General features: G+C 57.5%; 2 protein-coding genes across 3 annotated transcripts in view; one reads left to right on the forward strand and one right to left on the reverse strand.

Moving 5' to 3' along the window:
* NMT1 (N-myristoyltransferase 1) overlaps positions 1-4,133 on the forward strand; it is a 53,944-nt gene extending 49,811 nt beyond the window's left edge. Inside the window, exon 12 of the mRNA XM_011985958.1 lies at positions 731-4,133. Coding sequence (XP_011841348.1) covers positions 731-751 — 21 coding nt within the window. The 3' untranslated portion in view covers positions 752-4,133. The remainder of the gene's footprint in view (positions 1-730) is intronic.
* Positions 4,134-6,675: 2,542 nt separating this feature from the next.
* Positions 6,676-17,368, reverse strand: part of PLCD3 (phospholipase C, delta 3) — a 21,765-nt gene continuing 11,072 nt past the window's right edge. The window contains exons 2-16 of one of the 2 annotated variants that reach the window (XM_011985960.1): positions 16,656-16,817; positions 16,347-16,575; positions 15,791-15,920; positions 14,309-14,537; positions 13,790-13,991; positions 13,492-13,636; positions 11,831-11,983; positions 10,390-10,536; positions 10,132-10,282; positions 9,269-9,385; positions 8,462-8,628; positions 8,142-8,277; positions 7,885-8,034; positions 7,646-7,726; positions 6,687-6,963 (exon numbers count right to left, since the gene is read on the reverse strand). In XM_011985960.1, coding sequence (XP_011841350.1) covers positions 6,956-6,963; positions 7,646-7,726; positions 7,885-8,034; positions 8,142-8,277; positions 8,462-8,628; positions 9,269-9,385; positions 10,132-10,282; positions 10,390-10,536; positions 11,831-11,983; positions 13,492-13,636; positions 13,790-13,991; positions 14,309-14,537; positions 15,791-15,920; positions 16,347-16,575; positions 16,656-16,817 — 2,207 coding nt within the window. In that variant the 3' untranslated portion in view covers positions 6,687-6,955. Of the gene's footprint in view, positions 7,727-7,884; positions 8,035-8,141; positions 8,278-8,461; positions 8,629-9,268; positions 9,386-10,131; positions 10,283-10,389; positions 10,537-11,830; positions 11,984-13,491; positions 13,637-13,789; positions 13,992-14,308; positions 14,538-15,790; positions 15,921-16,346; positions 16,576-16,655; positions 16,818-17,368 lie in introns of both variants that reach the window. The other variant, XM_011985959.1, reaches the window with a different exon arrangement.

The following is a 17,368-nucleotide window of genomic DNA, read 5'->3' on the forward strand; positions in this document are numbered from 1 at the left end:
AAATGCCCTCCCTCCCATCCTGGCTAACACTGTGAAACCCCTTCTCTACTACAAAAAAAATTAGCCAGGCGAGGTGGCAGGCACCTGTAGTCCTAGCTACTCGGGAGGCTGAGGCAGGAGAATGGCGTTAACCCGGGAGGCGGAGCTTGCAGTGAGCCGAGATCGCGCCACTTCACTCCAGCCTGGGCGACAGAGCGAGACTCTGTGTGAGAAAAAAAAAAAAACAGAAAGAAAGAAAAGAAAATGCCCTCCCTCTGCCCTCTGCTGGCCAGACCAGCAGGTCAGCGTTCCCCTCTCAGCAACTGGTATGAGGATGGCAGAGGGCACAGAGCCACACAGGAGCAGGAAGGCCTTCCCACCTGAGGGAACCGTGGAAGTTGAGTTGCCCACAGTTTGCCAGGAGGGTAGGGCTGCGGGGTCTCTGAGGAGGTTTCCTCTCCCGAGCTGCTGCCCTCTTCCTGGCATGACACTTTCTTAGCCCTTCCTCCCCCAGCGCCACAGGGGACATGGGGGTGAGCTGGAGCGTGGACCAGTTTTCCCTGGGAGGTCTGATGGACATGTGAACCCTGGTGTGGAGGTTGAGCACGGGGCCAGCTGGGTGTGAGTCTGCTCCCACAGCACAAGCGGTGGACCCCGGGCCCAGCCAGTCGGAACTTCGGGGATGGGGGGTGTGGGAGAGTCTTTGGACCACTGTCGACTCAGCTCTGCCTCTCCCTGTTGGCTCTCCTAGGTTGGACTGGTGTTACAATAACCAGTCACCACTGAGATTCTGGATAAAGCCACTGAAAATTCGAACCAGGAAATGGAACCCCACCACTGTTGGTCCAATTTTCACACACGTGAGAATCCCTGGCAAAGGGAGCAGAACTGAACCGGCTTTACCAAACCGCCAGCGAACTTGACAATTGTATTGCGATGGCGTGGGCTGCGTGACGTCACCTCCGGTCGTGTCTCTGGTCTCCGTGTTTTCCAGTTAATTACATCTTCATGCAGCCGTGATCAAGGGAATGTAACTGCTGAAAACTAGCTCGTGATTGGCATATAATGGAGTTAACGGGTGAATAATAAAAGTATATATATATATTATATATATATAAATATTTTAAATATCTTTCATGTTCCAAATGTGCAAGGATGTTTGGTCTTTAATGAAAAGCTGAATCCAGATCATTCCTCAGAATGAGGACCCGAGGACAGTGGCAGACAGACGCGTTGGCACAGTCATGGTTTCCTCCAGAGGAGACATTGACTTATCTTGGGGAAAAAGAGGATCTGGAGAACCGCATCCAGCTCCCCTTCTGAATCAGCTGGGATGACTGGCTTTGAGAAGGAAGGGAAGGTGGAACAGGCTCAGATCTCACTGGATGGCACATGGAGCTCTTGGCTGGGGCTGACGCTGGACAGGGACTTTCCTGCAGGGCCAGACCTGCCTGCATTTTGAGACACAGCAATGGGACGGTCCGCAGCAGCAGACCTCATTGATCGAGTCCCTTCTTCCATCCCCTTGACCTGCTCCCTGTAGGAAGTCATCCTGCCAACTGATTCAAAAGGGCTCTTTAGCCAGCTGTTGCCAACCTTATAGGGATGAGTCCCCTGTGAGATTTTGCTTTTCCACTGCCTGGGATGACTGGCAGTTTGAAGAGGCCCTTGGACCTCCTTGTAGCATCAGGGACCTTTGGAGACCATATCAGTGTAAGCCCTGCTTAGCTCATCTTAGAGCAAAGAGCCAGCACCCTGATGTCCCCAGGGTGGCTGGGCAGGAGTGGCATGGGGCCAATACCCAGACCCCTTCAGCCACCAGCCCCTGGCCTGTGCCTTCCAACCCATTAGCCATTTCATGTTGTGCCCCTTTCCAAGATACAGCCTGCAAGTGGCAGCAAGAAGTGGTGATTAGAGGCAGATCTGGACTTGGCAACAGAAATGGTTTCCCATCACCATTGTCTGAGTCTGACTTTTGCTGATGCTGTTTTGTGGATTTTTATGGTAGTGATGGTTGTTGATGCTGCCAGTTTCCCAAAAAATAATCAAGCCTCTGGCCGCATGTCTGTCGATGTAGGCATTCTTGAGTGGTGTTCAGCCACGCGGCCTGGGCAGAATTGGGCTGTGGAATTGTCAGGAACCCACTTCCAGGCTTGGATGTGATTTTTGCTCTAGAGAGAAGCAAGTGGTGGGGAGGAGGTAGCATGACGTGTGGCGTGTGGGGCTTCCTTGCTGCCGTCACCTCTCCACTCATACGGGAATGAAGCCTTAGCCAGGAGGCCAGGCTGAGCCCTCTGCCACTCACCGAAGCCACACTCTGCAGGCCAGCAGGGGCTTGTTTCAGGTTGTGGGTTTTGGTGTGGTTTGTCAGAGGCTAATTCTGCAGAGTTGCCAAAACCAGAAGACGTCGTATGCTTGGAATGGGGGCCATGCCACCTGTGGGAATGCTGCCCGCTCTGCAGATTGCTGCTAGAGCCAGCAACTTCACTAAGGTGGATTTTCGTCAGAGGCCTGCAGGGGCCTCCCTTTTCCCATTGTTCCTGTGCTGCAAACTGTAGGCCCCAGCAATCGTGACTGACGTTGACTCCTTGACTCCAAGAAACCGAGACCAAAGAAGCTGCTGTTCTTAGCAAGATGCGCACTGCATTCCGCAGACGGGAGGAGTCGGAGAGGCAGGGGGCTTGCTTTCAGCCTCACAGACAACAGTTGCACAGCGCCTCAAGTCCCAGAGTGACTCACCCTGTCCAGACCTTTGAGGATATCAAAGAATAAAGTGCCCAAGTCTTTCCTACCTTGGGGGAACCTGGAACTTGGAAAGGCTCCCTGTCCTAGTCTTGCTCTGTTCTGGGCCAGGTCCCAGCTTGAGCTGCCTCTGAGATTTGGGCTGTGCGGATCTCTGGAGTGAGCTCTGTTTCGGTTGACCCAGGTCATGGAATGGAAACGGTGAGGCCCCAGTGGCTGTTCTGGAAGAAACAGATCTCCTGGCAAAGGCCCAGGCATCTCCCTCACTGAAATCAGGTTCCCTGCTCCTTGGACTCTGCTTTATCTCACGGTGAGAACCCTGCCCAGGTGTGCAGGGGATGGCTTGGGGGCTGCTTGCTGCTCATCTGATTTTTGTCCCAGTAGTCCCTGCGTTCTTCATTCAAACCCTTCTGGGACTTCAGGTCAGAGAGCACCATCCCAGGAGTCAGGGCCTCCCCACAGAAGCCCTGCAGTGTGGTGGCATCATGGCTGGCTTGAACCAAGCAAAGGAAGGACCCTGAAGCCTTCACGCTAACCCTCCTTGAGCAGCCGCTGTTGGAAGGCCCTCTGGGCCTGGCCCCCCCCGCCACCCAGTCCTCCCAGCTGCCATGTTTCAAAGACGCCTTTACCTCCTGCCTTTGGATTGACTGCATTTGGCCATGGACTCCAGTCTGTGTAGGGGGAGAGCTGAGTAGGAGGCCTCCGCTCCGGATCGAGGTTTGTACAGGGCTCGCTTCCCCACACATGCCTGTTTCTGAAGAGGCTCCTGTCTTATTTGAAGGCCGGCCCACACCCAGCTACTTTAACATCAGCTTTACGGAAAATGTCAGGCCTTCCCCACAACTCCCGTGTAACTGGTATCACTCCCCTACTTGCTGGCTCTCGGAAACCCAGGGGAGTCCCTGTGCTCCTGAATTCTTTCCCCAGAGATGACCAGCATTTAACCAACCTAAGGGCCCAAAGGCCTTGGATAGCTGCATGGAGCTGTGGTCTAGGAGAGGGAGGGGCACCAGATGCTAGGTCAGGGGAGGGGGCAGGAGTGTCCCTCCCGTCAGTGCCTACCCACCTGTGAGGCAGCCTTCTGACGGCCTGGCCCACATTCCCCAGAACCAGGGGAGGCCTGAGGCTTCAGTTTTGCTCTGCTGCAAAATGAAGACAGGCCCACAAGCCGACTGCACCTAGGGAGGCTGTTTAGGACAATTTCATTCCATTAAATTAAAAAATACTGACTGGCTGGCAGGCAGGTGCCACATCTGGGAACAGGGACGGGGGAGCTTCACCTTTTTGTCTTGGCTTTTCATTGGGCTGTGGGGGGGGCATCCATTCCCAGGGTGGGGGAGGAAATACCAAATGCATTGTTGTTCTGCTCAATACATCTCACTTGTTTCTAATAAAGAAAGCAGCTGAACAAACCCTTTTGTCCTGGTATTCCTGGTCAGCAGGTGACAGTGGAAGAAACGGAGTGCTGAGGCCTAGGCTGGAGCCAGGACGACAGGGCTCGGCCACAGAGGCCCTCAAGCCCACAGCATCAGGCCAGCTTCCAAAGGCCTTCCTTTAAGGCTGCCCTTCTTCCAGGGCAAAGTTGGTGTTGTCAGACCTTTCCCACCCGCCAGAGATGAGCTGGTATTGACCCAGGTTTACTCCAAGTTAGAGCAGCAGCTGGGCTCTCAGCCAGCACCTGAGCACCTCAGTGCAGGAGCCGGCCCAGGCTTCCCCAGCTGAGCACAGAGCAGCCCCCTTGGTCCAGGTCAGCAGTGGCTCCTCCGGTGGAGGTGCAGGCCCCGCACCTTCCCACTATGCCCAGCTGTCATGTCTCTCCTCCTGCGCCATTGGCCAGGTGGTTCTTTGAGTCACTAGGGGTGCATTTTAACATGGCAAGTTGCTGGGCCCCAGTAGCTGTGTTTAAGACTTCCCATTCCCCCTGTTCTCATCCTCTGGAACTCACCCTTTCCCTGACCCCCTGATCCTTTCAGGTCCATGGCTGGTGCCTCCAAGCCCCTTTCCAGGGAAGCTGACAAGACACAGGACCTGCATGACCCCTCTAAAGCCCCCCAACCCTCCTGTCCCAAACCAAGTCACTCAGGCTCCTATGGCCCACGCCTTCTTTCCTGCCCTTAGCTTTGGACTGAGAACATAGCCGTATGTGTGGTTTCCACCCATGGGCCTCTGGGGTAAAAAGCTGTGATTTCGGGCTGGGCGCGGTGGCTCATGCCTGTAATCCCAGCACTTTGGGGAGGCCAAGGCAGGCAGATCACAAGGTCAGGAGATCGAGACCATCCTGGCTAACACGGTGAAACCCTGTCTCTACTAAAAATACAAAAAATTAGCCGGGCATGGTGGTGGGCACCTGTAGTCCCAGCTACTTGGGAGGCTGAGGCAGGAGAATGGTGTGAACCAGAGAGGCGGAGCTTGCAGTGAGCCGAGATTGCACCACTGCACTCCAGCCTGGGCGACAGAGTGAGACTCCGTCTCAAAAAAAAAAAAAAAAAAAAGCTGTGATTTCTCCCTCACTTCCACTTCCCAGTTCACTTCCTTAAAGACTCTTGCCCTTTTGGCAGGTCAAGGCGGGTGGATCACCTGAGGTCAGGAGTTCAAGACCAGCCTGGCCAACATGGTGAAACCCCGTCTCTACTAAAAATACAAAAATTAGCCGGGCATGGTGGTGCGCGCCTGTAATCCCAGCTACTGGAGAGGCTGAGGCAGGAGAATCGCTTGAACCCGGGAGGCGGAGGTTACAGTGAGCCGAGATTGCGCCATTGTATTCCAGCCTCGGGGACGAGCAAGACTTTGTCTCAAAAAAAAGACTCTTGCCCTTTCAAGGCAGCTTTCTCAGCGTTGGGCCCTCGTCCTAGCCTTCACTCCTTCCTCTTGGTACCATATATGAAACTAGAGAAGCCAAGCAGGATGGGGACCCAGACCCCCCCCAGCCAGAACTGGCTCTGCAGGGGCTGGGCAATGCTAATAGCTCTTCATTTGCTAAAACTGGACTTAGCCTCTCTGTGCCTCCCATCCTGAGGCTGCAGTTTGGCAGCCTGACCCTCCTGACAGCCCGGAGTGCCAGATGCCTGGGCTGCCTGGCCCGGCCCATTCCTTCTGGGCCCTTTTGATTCTGATTATCCTCTTTCAGACAGACAGATTCACCAGAGCCAAACGCCACTCCCAGCATGAAGGAGCGGGGGCACTGCCACTTTCTGCATCAGTTCTTGGAGTTGCTAGAAGGTGGAGTCTGCCCCAGCCTTGTGTTTTGGTTTCTGCAGGGCTTGGGGCCAGTTCAAGGCCTATCCCAGCCCAGTTCCAGGCCACCCTCTGGGGACTAATGTCAAGTTCTGCCCTTGTTCAGTGCCAGCACTGTCGCCTGGCAGAACCTAAAACACCAGGCCTCCACATTGTCACCCTGACGGGGGGTGCAGGATTTTTTCCGGATTCTGTTGTCTAGTGTCCAGTGCGCTCTCCCAGCATTCCTATAGAGGCGGCCCAAGCAGTGTTTCCAGCCTTTGTGTAAAAGGCTGGCTGGCTGGAGGAAGGAAGGAAAGCCCGTGTCCTTGGGATTTGCCCTACTGAGCAGACAGGGGCCTTGAGCCCAGCTAAGCGTGGGAGTGGCAGTCTGTCTGAGGGTCCCTCAGACTCCTGTCGCCTCCTCATTCAAGACCCCCTCTGTGTGTGTGTGTGTGTGTGTGTGTGTGTGTGTGTGTGTGTGTGTGTGTGCGCGCGCGCGCGTCGTGGAGAGGCGCTGACCTTGTAAATTGGCATCCTCAGACAGTCTTGTGATACTCGCAGCAGCTTTAAGCCAGGAGCAGGGGTCAGGCTATTTTGAGCTGTGGCATCTCCTGCTGCCACCCCCTGGCTGTCTTAGACAAGTCCATGCCCTGTTGAGGGGAGAGGGCCAAGGGACTCATCCAGCCCTGTCCCTCCTCATGGGCCTGTGGGGGTGGCAGCATAGAGGTGATCAGGGAGTGGCAGTGGTAAAATAAATGAGCTTCTTTATTTTTTAAACTAGATAGGCTCATTCTACTGTCTTCTCCAGGGCTCTTCTATGAAACAGTTACAAACCTACTGCTAGGCCGGGGCAGTAGCTCACACCTGTAATCCCAGCACTTTGGAATGCCGGGGCAGGAGGATCACTTGAGGTCAGGAGCTCGAGACCAGCCTGGGCAACATAGGGAGTCCCCCCCATCTCTACATAAAATTTAAAAATTAGCCAGGTGTGGTGGCCTGTGTCTGTAGTCCCAGCTACTCAGGAGGCTGAGATGGGAGGATCGCTTGAGCCTGGGAGTTCAAGGCTGCAGTGAGCCGTGATTGCAACATTGCACTCCAGCCTGGGCGATGAAGCGAGACCCTGTCTCAAAAAATAAAAACCAAAACCTACTGCCAGTTTCCCCAGGGCTTCATGCCTCAGCGCTCCCTTCTTGCTTTGAGAAGGGAAGGGGAACTCAGGTTCCAGAGCTGGAGGGAGGAGTCCAGGAAGGCCTAGGGTAAAGGAGGGCTTAGGGGCTAAGCCCGGGGTCCGGGCCAAGTGGGGTGGACTGTTCTCCTCTGGGGGAAGGAGGCTGGGATGGCCCACGGGACGACAGAGGGGAACTGAGGGCCCACAGGTGTCCTGCTCCCCAAGTCTCCTGGCAGCAACAGGCTTGGCTCCTCATAAGTCACAATGAGGGGTAGGCTGAGGACAAAGGCTGGGGCCATCTCAGGGCCTCAGGGTTGGAGCTCACTGAAGTCACATGAGCACCTGTTGATTCTTCAGGAGGGGCCCAGGCAGCCCTCAGCACCCAGGTGAGACCAGCGCCTGGTGAGTGGGCTGAGTGGGCCAAGTGGGTGGGCTGGGGGCTGGTACTCCCACCATCTGACTCCAGAGGAGAGGGCTCTGCAGGGGATGTGGACTGGCACTCGCAGAACCCCAGGGCGGGTGAGCTGGGCCCTCAGGGGCGCTGGATGCGGATTTGAATGAAGAGCGTAGCTGGTGACAGTGAGGCCCCGTCCTTGGAAAGCAGGTGTATGTGGCGGTACCCTGTGGGGAGGACAGCCAGGCCTCAGGTCCTCTGCGTACCCTAGGGGTCTGGCCCAGCCTGGGCACGCTTCAGGGCAGGAAATTCGAGGCACAAAGGTGAACAGGGTCTGCAGGACCTGTACCCACATCCCTCTCCATCCCCACCAGCCTCCACCAACCTTGCTTTAGGCTGCTAAGAGGCAGTGTAAACTGGCCCACAAAGTCATTGGGGGAGGTGGCGTCATAATCTTCCACCACAAACCGGACCAGCGCCAGCTCCGGAGCCCGCAGCTGGAACTGCAGGGTCTGCCCCCAGTGGGGGTTGAAGCCTAGGGCACAGGGGTGGCAGTCAGAGCCCCAGGGCCCCAGGATCCACCCTGCACCCCCCTTCGCTCTCTGCAGTCTCCCCCCGACACTTCTGCCAGCAGCTGCCCACCATTGTTGAGCACATAGTCAGTCTCCTGCCGGGCACAGTCTGCGGGCACCCCATGGATCTCAACGCGCACCAGGGGGTCCACAATGGAATGTGGCTTCTCAGCGTTCAGCTTGGGCAGCTGCTGTGCAGTCAGCACCTGTGGGGTGAGGGAGGGAGCAGCTGGGGCCCACGCCCACCTTGGCCATCCCCTGATGGGCCTCAAGCTCAGACCACCCGTCACTTCCAACCTGTCCCCAGCCCCCCTTGCCTTCCTCCACGTCACAAAGAGCCTCTCTAGAACCAGTGTGACCCCAGGCTGGGGCCCGTTCCAGCCTGCTGACCTGGATGCTGAGAGTGGTTCTGGGAGGTCCCGGGTCCTCAGGGTCAAAGGTCGAGTCAGGTTGCCGCAGGCAGGCAGGTTTCAGGACGTAGCCACACTGCCCATTGACCAGGAAGCGGCCGGCATTGAGGTCCATCTCGTAGCCTGGCGTCTGGAAGTTCAAGGCCACTGTGGACACAGCAGGGTCAGAGCAAGGGCTCTTAGCGGCCCTGTTCTCACTACTCAGTTTCAGGGGACTGCATTCCTCTCTACAAAGGGCCTGGGATCCCACTGTCTGCTCAGTGCTGCTCTGCCCCCACCATGACTTTAGGGGAGAGGGTCATGGACTCAGCCCCCACTGTCACCTGTACTTCCGCCCTGGGATCCCTCCAGGCTGGAAGGTGCTGGAAAAGCCCCCACCCTCAGGGCCAGGCTTGGGTCAGAGCCACGGGTCTGAGGAAGCCTGGGCTTGTTTCCACCCTTACCCCAAGGAGACGATACGGCCTCCTTTGGTGGGGCTCAGCGTCCCCCAGAGCCCACCCTTCTCAGTGTTGACTTAGTGGGACTGCCAGGTGTGTGGGGGTTGTGTGTGTCCAGGGAACATGGGAGTGGAGGTTTTAATTTCTACCATCATAAAAATGCGAGACCTGTACACTGTCAAGAATAAGCGAGCCTGATTTGATTTTCCCACCTACATTGCTGGCAACTTTAAAAATAATCAACAAAATGCATGTTTCCACCGTCTGGAAGGCTGTGTGGGCCCTCACTGCTGAGGCCTCTCCCACACTGTGGCACCCCGCCTGCTCCCGCTCATGTGGCCCCCACTCACCCAGCTGACAGCCCGAGTTCCACATCTCCTGGGGACTATAGTTGGCCGAGTTCATCCGCAGCCCCAGCGGGTACACGCGGGTCAGCTGGCGGGCATTGTGCCTGACGAAGCTGTTCCCTGGGGCAGAGTTGGGGTGAGACTGTGACAGACCCCGGGGGTCCCTCACCCAAAGCCCCGGCCTATAACCTCCAGGGAACAGAGGCCAAGCCCATCCCCAGCTCACCCCGCCCCTGCTCCTCACTCTCTTCTGACCTAGGCTGAGAGGGGAGCTCACTGAGGAGGCTGCAGGGATCCCCTCCACTCACATAGCCTGGCTTCACATCCCCAGCCCCCAGTTCCCTGCTCCTGACAAAGTTCCAACCAAGTACAGTGAATGCCCACAGCCCTCCAGCTCCACCGTGGCTCCTGGAACTCTTCTCCAGGCCAAGCTTCCAGGCCTTCAACAGCCTGTTCCTCCTGTCTGGAAAGCCCTCCCGCCTCTTCTCCTGGCTGCTTCCTAGTCCTCCAGGTGATGTGTCTTCTCAGCATCACCTGCCCCAGGAATTCCTCCCCAGTGTCGCAGCAGCGGCTGGGCTCCCCCAACCCCCAGCCCAGCCTGGCCCATCTCCCTCTATGGCCGGCCCCACCACAGGCCTCTGAAGGCAGACAGCAGGCTGCAGACAGCAGGCCGCCCTCAGCTTGCCACTCTCCCCTCTATCCACCCTGGCATGTGCAGGGCCCTCATTCCCTCAGCCCAGCCCCTCTCTGGGGTCCTCTTGACCTCTTTATTGTCCCCCAAAGCCCCCTCAACTCCTTTCCAGGCCCCCTTCAGGAGGTGCCCCCATCGCCCTCTCGCCCCAGACACCCAGTGCCCTGGCTCCTACCTGCTTCCCGGATGAGTTTCTTGGCTTTGCGCTCGCTGAGGGAGCTGACCTGGCAGGGCTGCGGGGCGTCGGGGGCAGGGTGCAGGGTCCGCAGGCGGGTGGCGTGGCAGTACACGACCAGGGCCGACAGCTCCGGGGAGATCTGCTTAGCCTAGGAGACCAGCCTCAGCAGGGCTCAGCTGGCCCACGCTCCCCACACCCGTCCTCCCACCTTCCCCCGCTTCCCCACCCCACCGACCCCAGCCCACCAGCTCTCACCAGCCGCCTCTGTGCTGTAGTCTCCGCCTCCTCTTCTTCCTCCTCGTCATCGTCCTCCTCCTCCTCCCTGTCCGACAGAGCCCGGCCATCCTCGCTCCGAGCAGCAGGCAGCTTCTTCCCCTTCACCAGGACCCGGCCCTTCAGCTGCTGTGGGGGCCAATGTGGAGGATGAAGGGTTAGGCCTTCTCACCCCTGTGGCGGCCGGTCAGTCAGTTATTCAACCACCACCGTGTGAAGGGCTGGCTGGGGGTGGGAGGCAGGAAAGGAGACACAGAGATGAGTGTCTAATAGGAAAGAGTGGAGAACGGCCTAGGAAGCCATCAGGAAGGGATGCTTAGTAAGGTCCTTCAACATCAGAATATACACAGCAGCCACTATGATGCACGCGACAGCTCAGGACTGAAAGGGAAGCGACCCTCTTCAAAAAAGATCTTACGTGGAAGAAGTGGGGCTACAACGTGGAAGAAGTGAGACTACAACGTGGAAGAAGTGGGGCTACAACGTGGAAGAAGTGGGGCTACAACGTGGAAGAAGTGGAGCTACAACGTGGAAGAAGTGAGGCTACAACGTAGAAGAAGTGAGGCTACAACGTGGAAGAAGTGGGGCTACAACCTGGAATCACACAGTCCTTTTTTGGTACCATTTAAAAGAGAAGACAGTACACACATGTGCACAGGTAATGTGTGTGTGGGGAAATTCTCGAAGCACACGCAAGAAAGTTGGAGATGGTTACTTCTTGTGAAAGAGGACCGGTCAGGGGAGGAAGGGAAGCACCGTTCATTGTGTCCCTTGGTACAGCTCAGTTTTCTTTTACCATATGGGTGTGACTGTCATACTAGTAACAAAAATCACGTCTCACACACACACGAGGGTGAGTCAACCCTGCCTGCATGTTGGGGATTGGAAGTAGGAGGGGAGTTTTCTCAAGGAGCCCGACAGGATAAACGTCTGGAGAGGGCCGAGGATGCACTCTGCGGACTGGGGGAGAGCAGCAGGCTGCCTCAGACCTAAGAGTTGGGGAAGTGGATAAGGCCACGGAAGAGGCGGCTGAAGCTGAGCTGAATTCTAAGCAGGTGATGCTTGGCAAGTGTGGATGGCTGGGAAGGGACTTCCAGGTGGAGAAACTGTCAAACAGGGCCTTGCAGGAGGGAATGGCAGAGCCTGCAGGACTCTACCAGCAGGGACACAGGGCCAGCAGGGCAGAGCCAGGTCATGGAAGAGGGTGTGTGTGTGTGGGGGGGTCTAGTCAAGAATGGAGAGCCAGAGGGCAGCAGAAGGACAAGACCAGGGGGTGGCAGACGTCAGATGAACAGAGGAACGGAGAAAGATTAAGGCACGGAGAGGTGAGGGGTCCCGAGCCAGAGAGGTGGCACAACCAGTTGGGGGAGGCGGACTCCCACCAGACCTCCCTCCATCCAGGCTGGGGGCTGGGGTGCATCACCTCTGGGGAAGGCAGCTCCTCAGGATTTGGGGAGTCCAGCGCCTGTGTCACCAGCATGTCCCCTAGGATGGTGCGGAGGTGGCGGGCCATGGCAGCCTGCTGCTCCAGCCCGCAGTGGTTCTCCAGGGATAGGATGACAGGGTAGGGGGACAGCTGTGTGGGGAAGGGCAGTGGCTCAGAGCCACTCCCCTCCCTCTGCCAGTACCTCCCAACATCTGGCTCCCAGACCCTTCAGGACAAGCAGGACAAGCAGGCAGAGCAGGGCTCTGGAGAACCCAGGGAAGGGCTAGACTGTCCAGGAGGCTGAGGGAGGCTGCAGGAATGATTTTTTTTTTCTTTGAGATGGAGTGTTGCTCTGTCACCCAGGCTGGAGTGCAGTGATGCAATTTCAGCTCACTACAACTCCATCTCCCGGATTCAAGCGATTCTCTCTGCCTCAGCCTCCGGAGTAGCTGGGATTGCGGGCACCCGCCACCACACCCAGCTAATTTTTGTATTTTTAGTAGAGACGGGGTTTCACCATGTTGGCCAGGCTGGTCTCAAACTCCTGACCTCAGGTGATCTGCCCACCTCAGCCTCCCAAAGTGCTGGGATTACAGGTGTGAGCCACCACGCCCGGCCAATTTTTGTTGTTTATGCTTTGGTCTAGCTCCATCATCCAGGCTGAAGTGCAGTGGCACAGTCAGTATTCCCGCATTCTCCAGTCCTGAGCTCAAGTGATCCTCCCACCTCAGCCTCCTGAGTAACTCAGCCTACAGGCACATGCCCCCACACTCAGCTAATTTTTATTTTTGTTGAGACAGGATACAGCTATTTGCTCAGGCTGGTCTGGAATTCCTGGCCTCAAGTGATCCTTGCATCAGCCTCCCAGAGTGCTGGGAATACAGGTGTGAGCCACCGCACCTGGTCCCATAAATGCTTTTTACATGTGAATGACATTGACCATGTCAATGATGTTGAAAACTCTCCTGCCATCATTTGCTGATGGGAAGATCTGCACACTGTGACCGAAGCTGCAGTTTATGTAGGTGCCACTGGTGAGCTTCTCTTACAGCTTATTCTTTGGAAGTCATGATTCAAATGTCCTTCCCAGCCAGGCGCGGTGGCTCAAGCCTGTAATCCCAGCACTTTGGGAGGCCGAGACGGGCGGATCACAAGGTCATGAGATCGAGACCATCCTGGCTAACACGGTGAAACCCCGTCTCTACTAAAAAATACAAAAAACTAGCCGGGCGAGGTGGCAGGCGCCTATAGCCCCAGCTACTCGGGAGGCTGAGGCAGGAGAATGGTGTGAACCCGGGAGGCGGAGCTTGCAGTGAGCTGAGATCCGGCCACTGCACTCCAGCCTGGGCGACAGAGCAAGACTCCGTCTCAAAAAAAAAAAAAAAGTCCTTCCCTCCCCCAAAGGTTTTCTTCTGGACACTCTGTGATTTTAAGACATTTTCCAAATATGAGCGGGAACATATTTCCCAAATATGAGAGTGGCATCTCATTCAGCTTTATTCCACCCCATTGGCCACTTATCCCAGCAGCACTTGGTGAATGAATGATTCTCTGGGCAAGGGTTTCCCCTGGAAGGACTGAGCGCAGCTGGCACGTGGGTGTGGACGGAGGTCATTGCGAAGGCTGTGGGGCTGGGGCTGGGCATCCCAGGGGCTCACCGTGAAGGCATGGTCACGCACGGCTTGGACCACATCCCGGAAGAGAATCTTGGAGGTGAGAGTATGTCCGTGATAGATGATGGGCTCCCCTCCTGGCCCCTCCCAGCAGTCCAGCTCCACGCAGCGGCATCCCTGGGCAAAGGCCCTGTGGGTGGACAGATGGGTGGACAGGCAAGGTGTTGGGAGAGTGCCACAGAGCAGGGCAGCAGGCAGGCTGAGCCAGGAAGGCCCCAGGAAGCCAGCCCCATGTCTCTCTCCAGGTGGGGCTCCCGGGCACATTCACCCCCTACTACAGTACCTAATGTAGGCCTCAGTGCTGCTGGGCCCCCCAATCTGGGAGTCGGTCAGATAGGTGTTGTGGGAGGAAGAGATGAAGTAGTGGGCGAGGGGCTGGTTCATGTCCTGGAACACACACGTGTGGGTGGTGTCCAAGGCAGCCCCCTCTGGCGACAACAGGTACATCATGAAGCCATCCAGTGTCATCAGCTCGTGCTGCTTGGCTGCAGGGGTGGCAGGAGAGGGCATCAGGCCACATGGGGATCCCCCATGTCCAGCTTTCAATGCCCCCAAGGCCCACTCAACTTAGGAATAGACTAGACAATCTACTGACTAGACTCTGTAAGTCATGCCACTTAACCTTCGACCAGACCCTGGGAGGAAGGCACGCTGTTGTGCCATTTTACACATGTGGAAGCTGAGTCTGGAGGAGGCAAGCTAACCTGGCCGAGACAGTGCCCGCAGCCAGCCCACAGCAGAACCCACTCAGCTGGGAACACAGCCCTGTCAGGTGCCACGACCTGGCCGTGCCGCCCCCCACCTGTCTCGTTGAGCTCGTAGGTCTGAATGAGCTGCTGGGCGCGGGCCAGCGTGGCGCCCTCCTCGCCCTGGTCCTCCAGGAACTCCAGCAGCTCAGGGGCACTCAGCACGCGGTCCTCGCCCGAGTACTGATGGAAGATCTCCTCCAGCTCCGGCCGCTTCAGCAGCCGCCGCAGGAACTCCTCAATCTCAGCCCCCTCTAGACGGTCATTGTTGGAGTGGTCACACTCCTGGGGAGCAGAGGGAGAAGCTCAGAGGAGGCAGACACTCCAGGAAACCTGGCCCCTTTAACCCATCTGTCATCTACCACATCTGAGAAGGCAACGTTCCCCATTTCACAGGTGGAAAAACAGAGTAAGACTTGTGACTCCAGCTCTGTTTGTTTTTTGGGTTTTTTGTTTGTTTGTTTGGTCTTGCTCTGTTACCCAGGCTGGAGTGCAGTGGCATGATCATAGCTCACTGCAGCTTCCAACGTGTGATCTCAAGTGATCCTCCCACCTCAGCCTTCCAAATAGCTGGACAGCTGGGACCACAGGTGTTTACCACTGCACCTGGCTAATTTTTGTATTTTTTGTAGAGATGAGGTCTTGCTATGTTGCCCAAGCTGATCTCAAACTCCTGGCTTCAAGCAGTCCTCCCGCCTAGGCTTCCCAAAGTGCTGGGATGACAGGGGTGAGCCACTAAGCCTGGCCTGCAGGGCTGGACTTTAAGGGAGGTCTCTCTGGTTCTATGCCTGCCCCTCTGCACCATGACCTACCCCAAGAATCAAGATGTGGAAGGAAAAATGGTGATCCTGGGCCAAGACAGGACCCCTGGGCCCTCACACTCCCCTAGGTGGACATGTTACTATGCTGACATGCACATATTCACACCCAGGGTCACTGAACAAGTCAATGAGAATTCATGGAGCATCCCTGTGAAGCTGTGGCCCAGGGGTCCAGCTGCCATGGGCTCTCCTGTCTTTCGGGGTTACAGGTGGGTCCCATTGTCCACATGCACACAGAGGTCTGCCAGGGGCTCCAGCTGGGCCGTAGCTGCAGAGCCCACTCCTGTGTGCCACTGTGCTCCCATGCATGAGGTGCCAACACGTGCCACAGTGGAGGGTCTGCGTGGAGAAGGGTGCACACATGTATCTGTGCACATGCACGCCTGTAGGCTGGCTCCTGCCTGTGCCCCCACATGCAAAAGGTGCCCTGCAGACTCAGGGAAATGAGAATAGCTTTGCTGCTCACTTTGGAGGGGTAGGAACTGAGGGGGAGGAAAGTTCTGGGCCCTGGCTCCCCACTCCCTTCCTGGCCCAGTGGCCTCAGGGGAGGCCAAAGGCTAACTAAACCCAGATGTTGCCTTTATGCAGGGAAAGGCTGCTTCTCCAAAAAAGCTGCAGGTGGAGAGGGCAGGGGAGCTGATGACTCAGACGGCTGGGGGCAGGCAGAGGTCAGAGTGATGGCAAAGCCAGGGGCTGGGGTTCAGGGCGGAAGCCCACCTTGAAGAGGAGGTAGGCATACATGTCGTTCATGTCCACGTTGACCATTCTCAGCAGGCTCTTGATCTCCTTGAAGCTCATCTTGCTGTCCTGGTTGGAGTCAGCCCGGTGCAGATAGGAGTGGATCCAGGTGTGGGTGCTCAGGAAATAACAGTAACACACCAGGCTGCCCCCAGCCCCCAGGTAACTGGCCGGTAAGTCATCCCCACCTGGATCTGGGGGCTCCCTGGTTTAGGGGCTGTACTTTCCCCTTGGCCTGTGGACTCCCCCAGCACGGTAGCAGTGTCTCCTCCGCAGGACTGGGGCTCATCAAAGACAGGAGGCCCTGTCTCCATCCTCAGACGGCCTCAGGCCTCCCTGAAGGAGGGGCCGCGCCACCCCTCTTGGTGGGAGCTCGGACCTAGCCAGGGCACGTGTCCCCACTCTGTTTCAAAGACCTAGGGCTCCGACCCAGACTGTGCGCCCTCAGGACAGGGGCCCTGCCTCCCCTGGGCCTGGGGGCACTCCAAGGATGGGGCCCTCCCTGGGGCCCTCCCTCCCAGCCCCGGCAGGATATTGGTCCAGCCGCTCGCGCTGGCTCATGGCGTCCAGGCGCGCGCGAAGCTTGGTCAGACCGCGCACCCAGCGCTGCGCTTCCTCAGCCGTGGGCGCCGCCAGGTCCAGGTTCTTGCGGCGGCCCTTGAAGGCGATGGTGAGGCAGCACGCCGGGGCGAAGGCACCCCCGAAGCGCCGCAGGCCCTCGGACTGGTGGCCCTCGCGGACTGCCTCGATGTGCTGCACAAAGACTGCGGGTAGGGCCGGGTCAGGGCGGAGGACCCGGCCTGTCCCCACCTCCCTGCCCACCCGGCGCTCCCCAGCTTCTCACAGATGTGCTGCGACGGCGCGCGCGGGATGCGCCGCTGGAACCACACGCTCAGGCCGTCCTCCTGCAGCCGGTACAGCCGCTCCTTGTGCCACGTGCGCGAGCGGATCTTGCGGAGCCGGGAGCCCAGCAGCATGGCGCGCACGTCCTCGTCCTCCGTCAGGCCTGCCGGGGCGGGAGGACCCGGGTTTCAGGCCGTCCCTGCCCGGAAGCTCCCCCTGCTGCCCCTTCCTCCAGCCTCTCCAAACCCAGGCCTTCGCTCCACAGTGAGCTTCCCTGGCCCTCGCAGGCCTCCCCTCCTCCCCGATTGTAAGAAGCCTCCTGCACTGGGTTTGGCTTTAGGCTTTGGAGCGTTAAGCGTCCCCCAACCCCCACCCGTACCCCATCTCCCTTCCTTCCAAGCAGCTGCCTCTGCTGTCCCTCAGTGTGGAACTGTCCTCAGGCAATGCCTGGGACTCAGGCCTCACTAAAGGTTGTCCTTTCTGGCCAGGTACGGTGGCTCACGCCTGTAATCTCAGCACTTGGGAGGCCGAGGAGGGCGGATCACTTGAGGTCGGGAGTTCGAGACCAGCCTGGCCAACATGATGAAACCCCATCTCTACTAAAAATACAAAATAAGCCGAGTGTGGTGGCACATGCCTGTAATCCCAGCTACTTGGGAGGCTGAGGCAGGAGAATTGCTTGAACCCAGGAGGCAGAGGTTGCAGTGAGCCAAG

This window comes from Mandrillus leucophaeus, unplaced genomic scaffold, assembly GCF_000951045.1.
Source record: "Mandrillus leucophaeus isolate KB7577 unplaced genomic scaffold, Mleu.le_1.0 Scaffold290, whole genome shotgun sequence".
NCBI classification, from domain to species: domain Eukaryota; kingdom Metazoa; phylum Chordata; class Mammalia; order Primates; family Cercopithecidae; genus Mandrillus; species Mandrillus leucophaeus.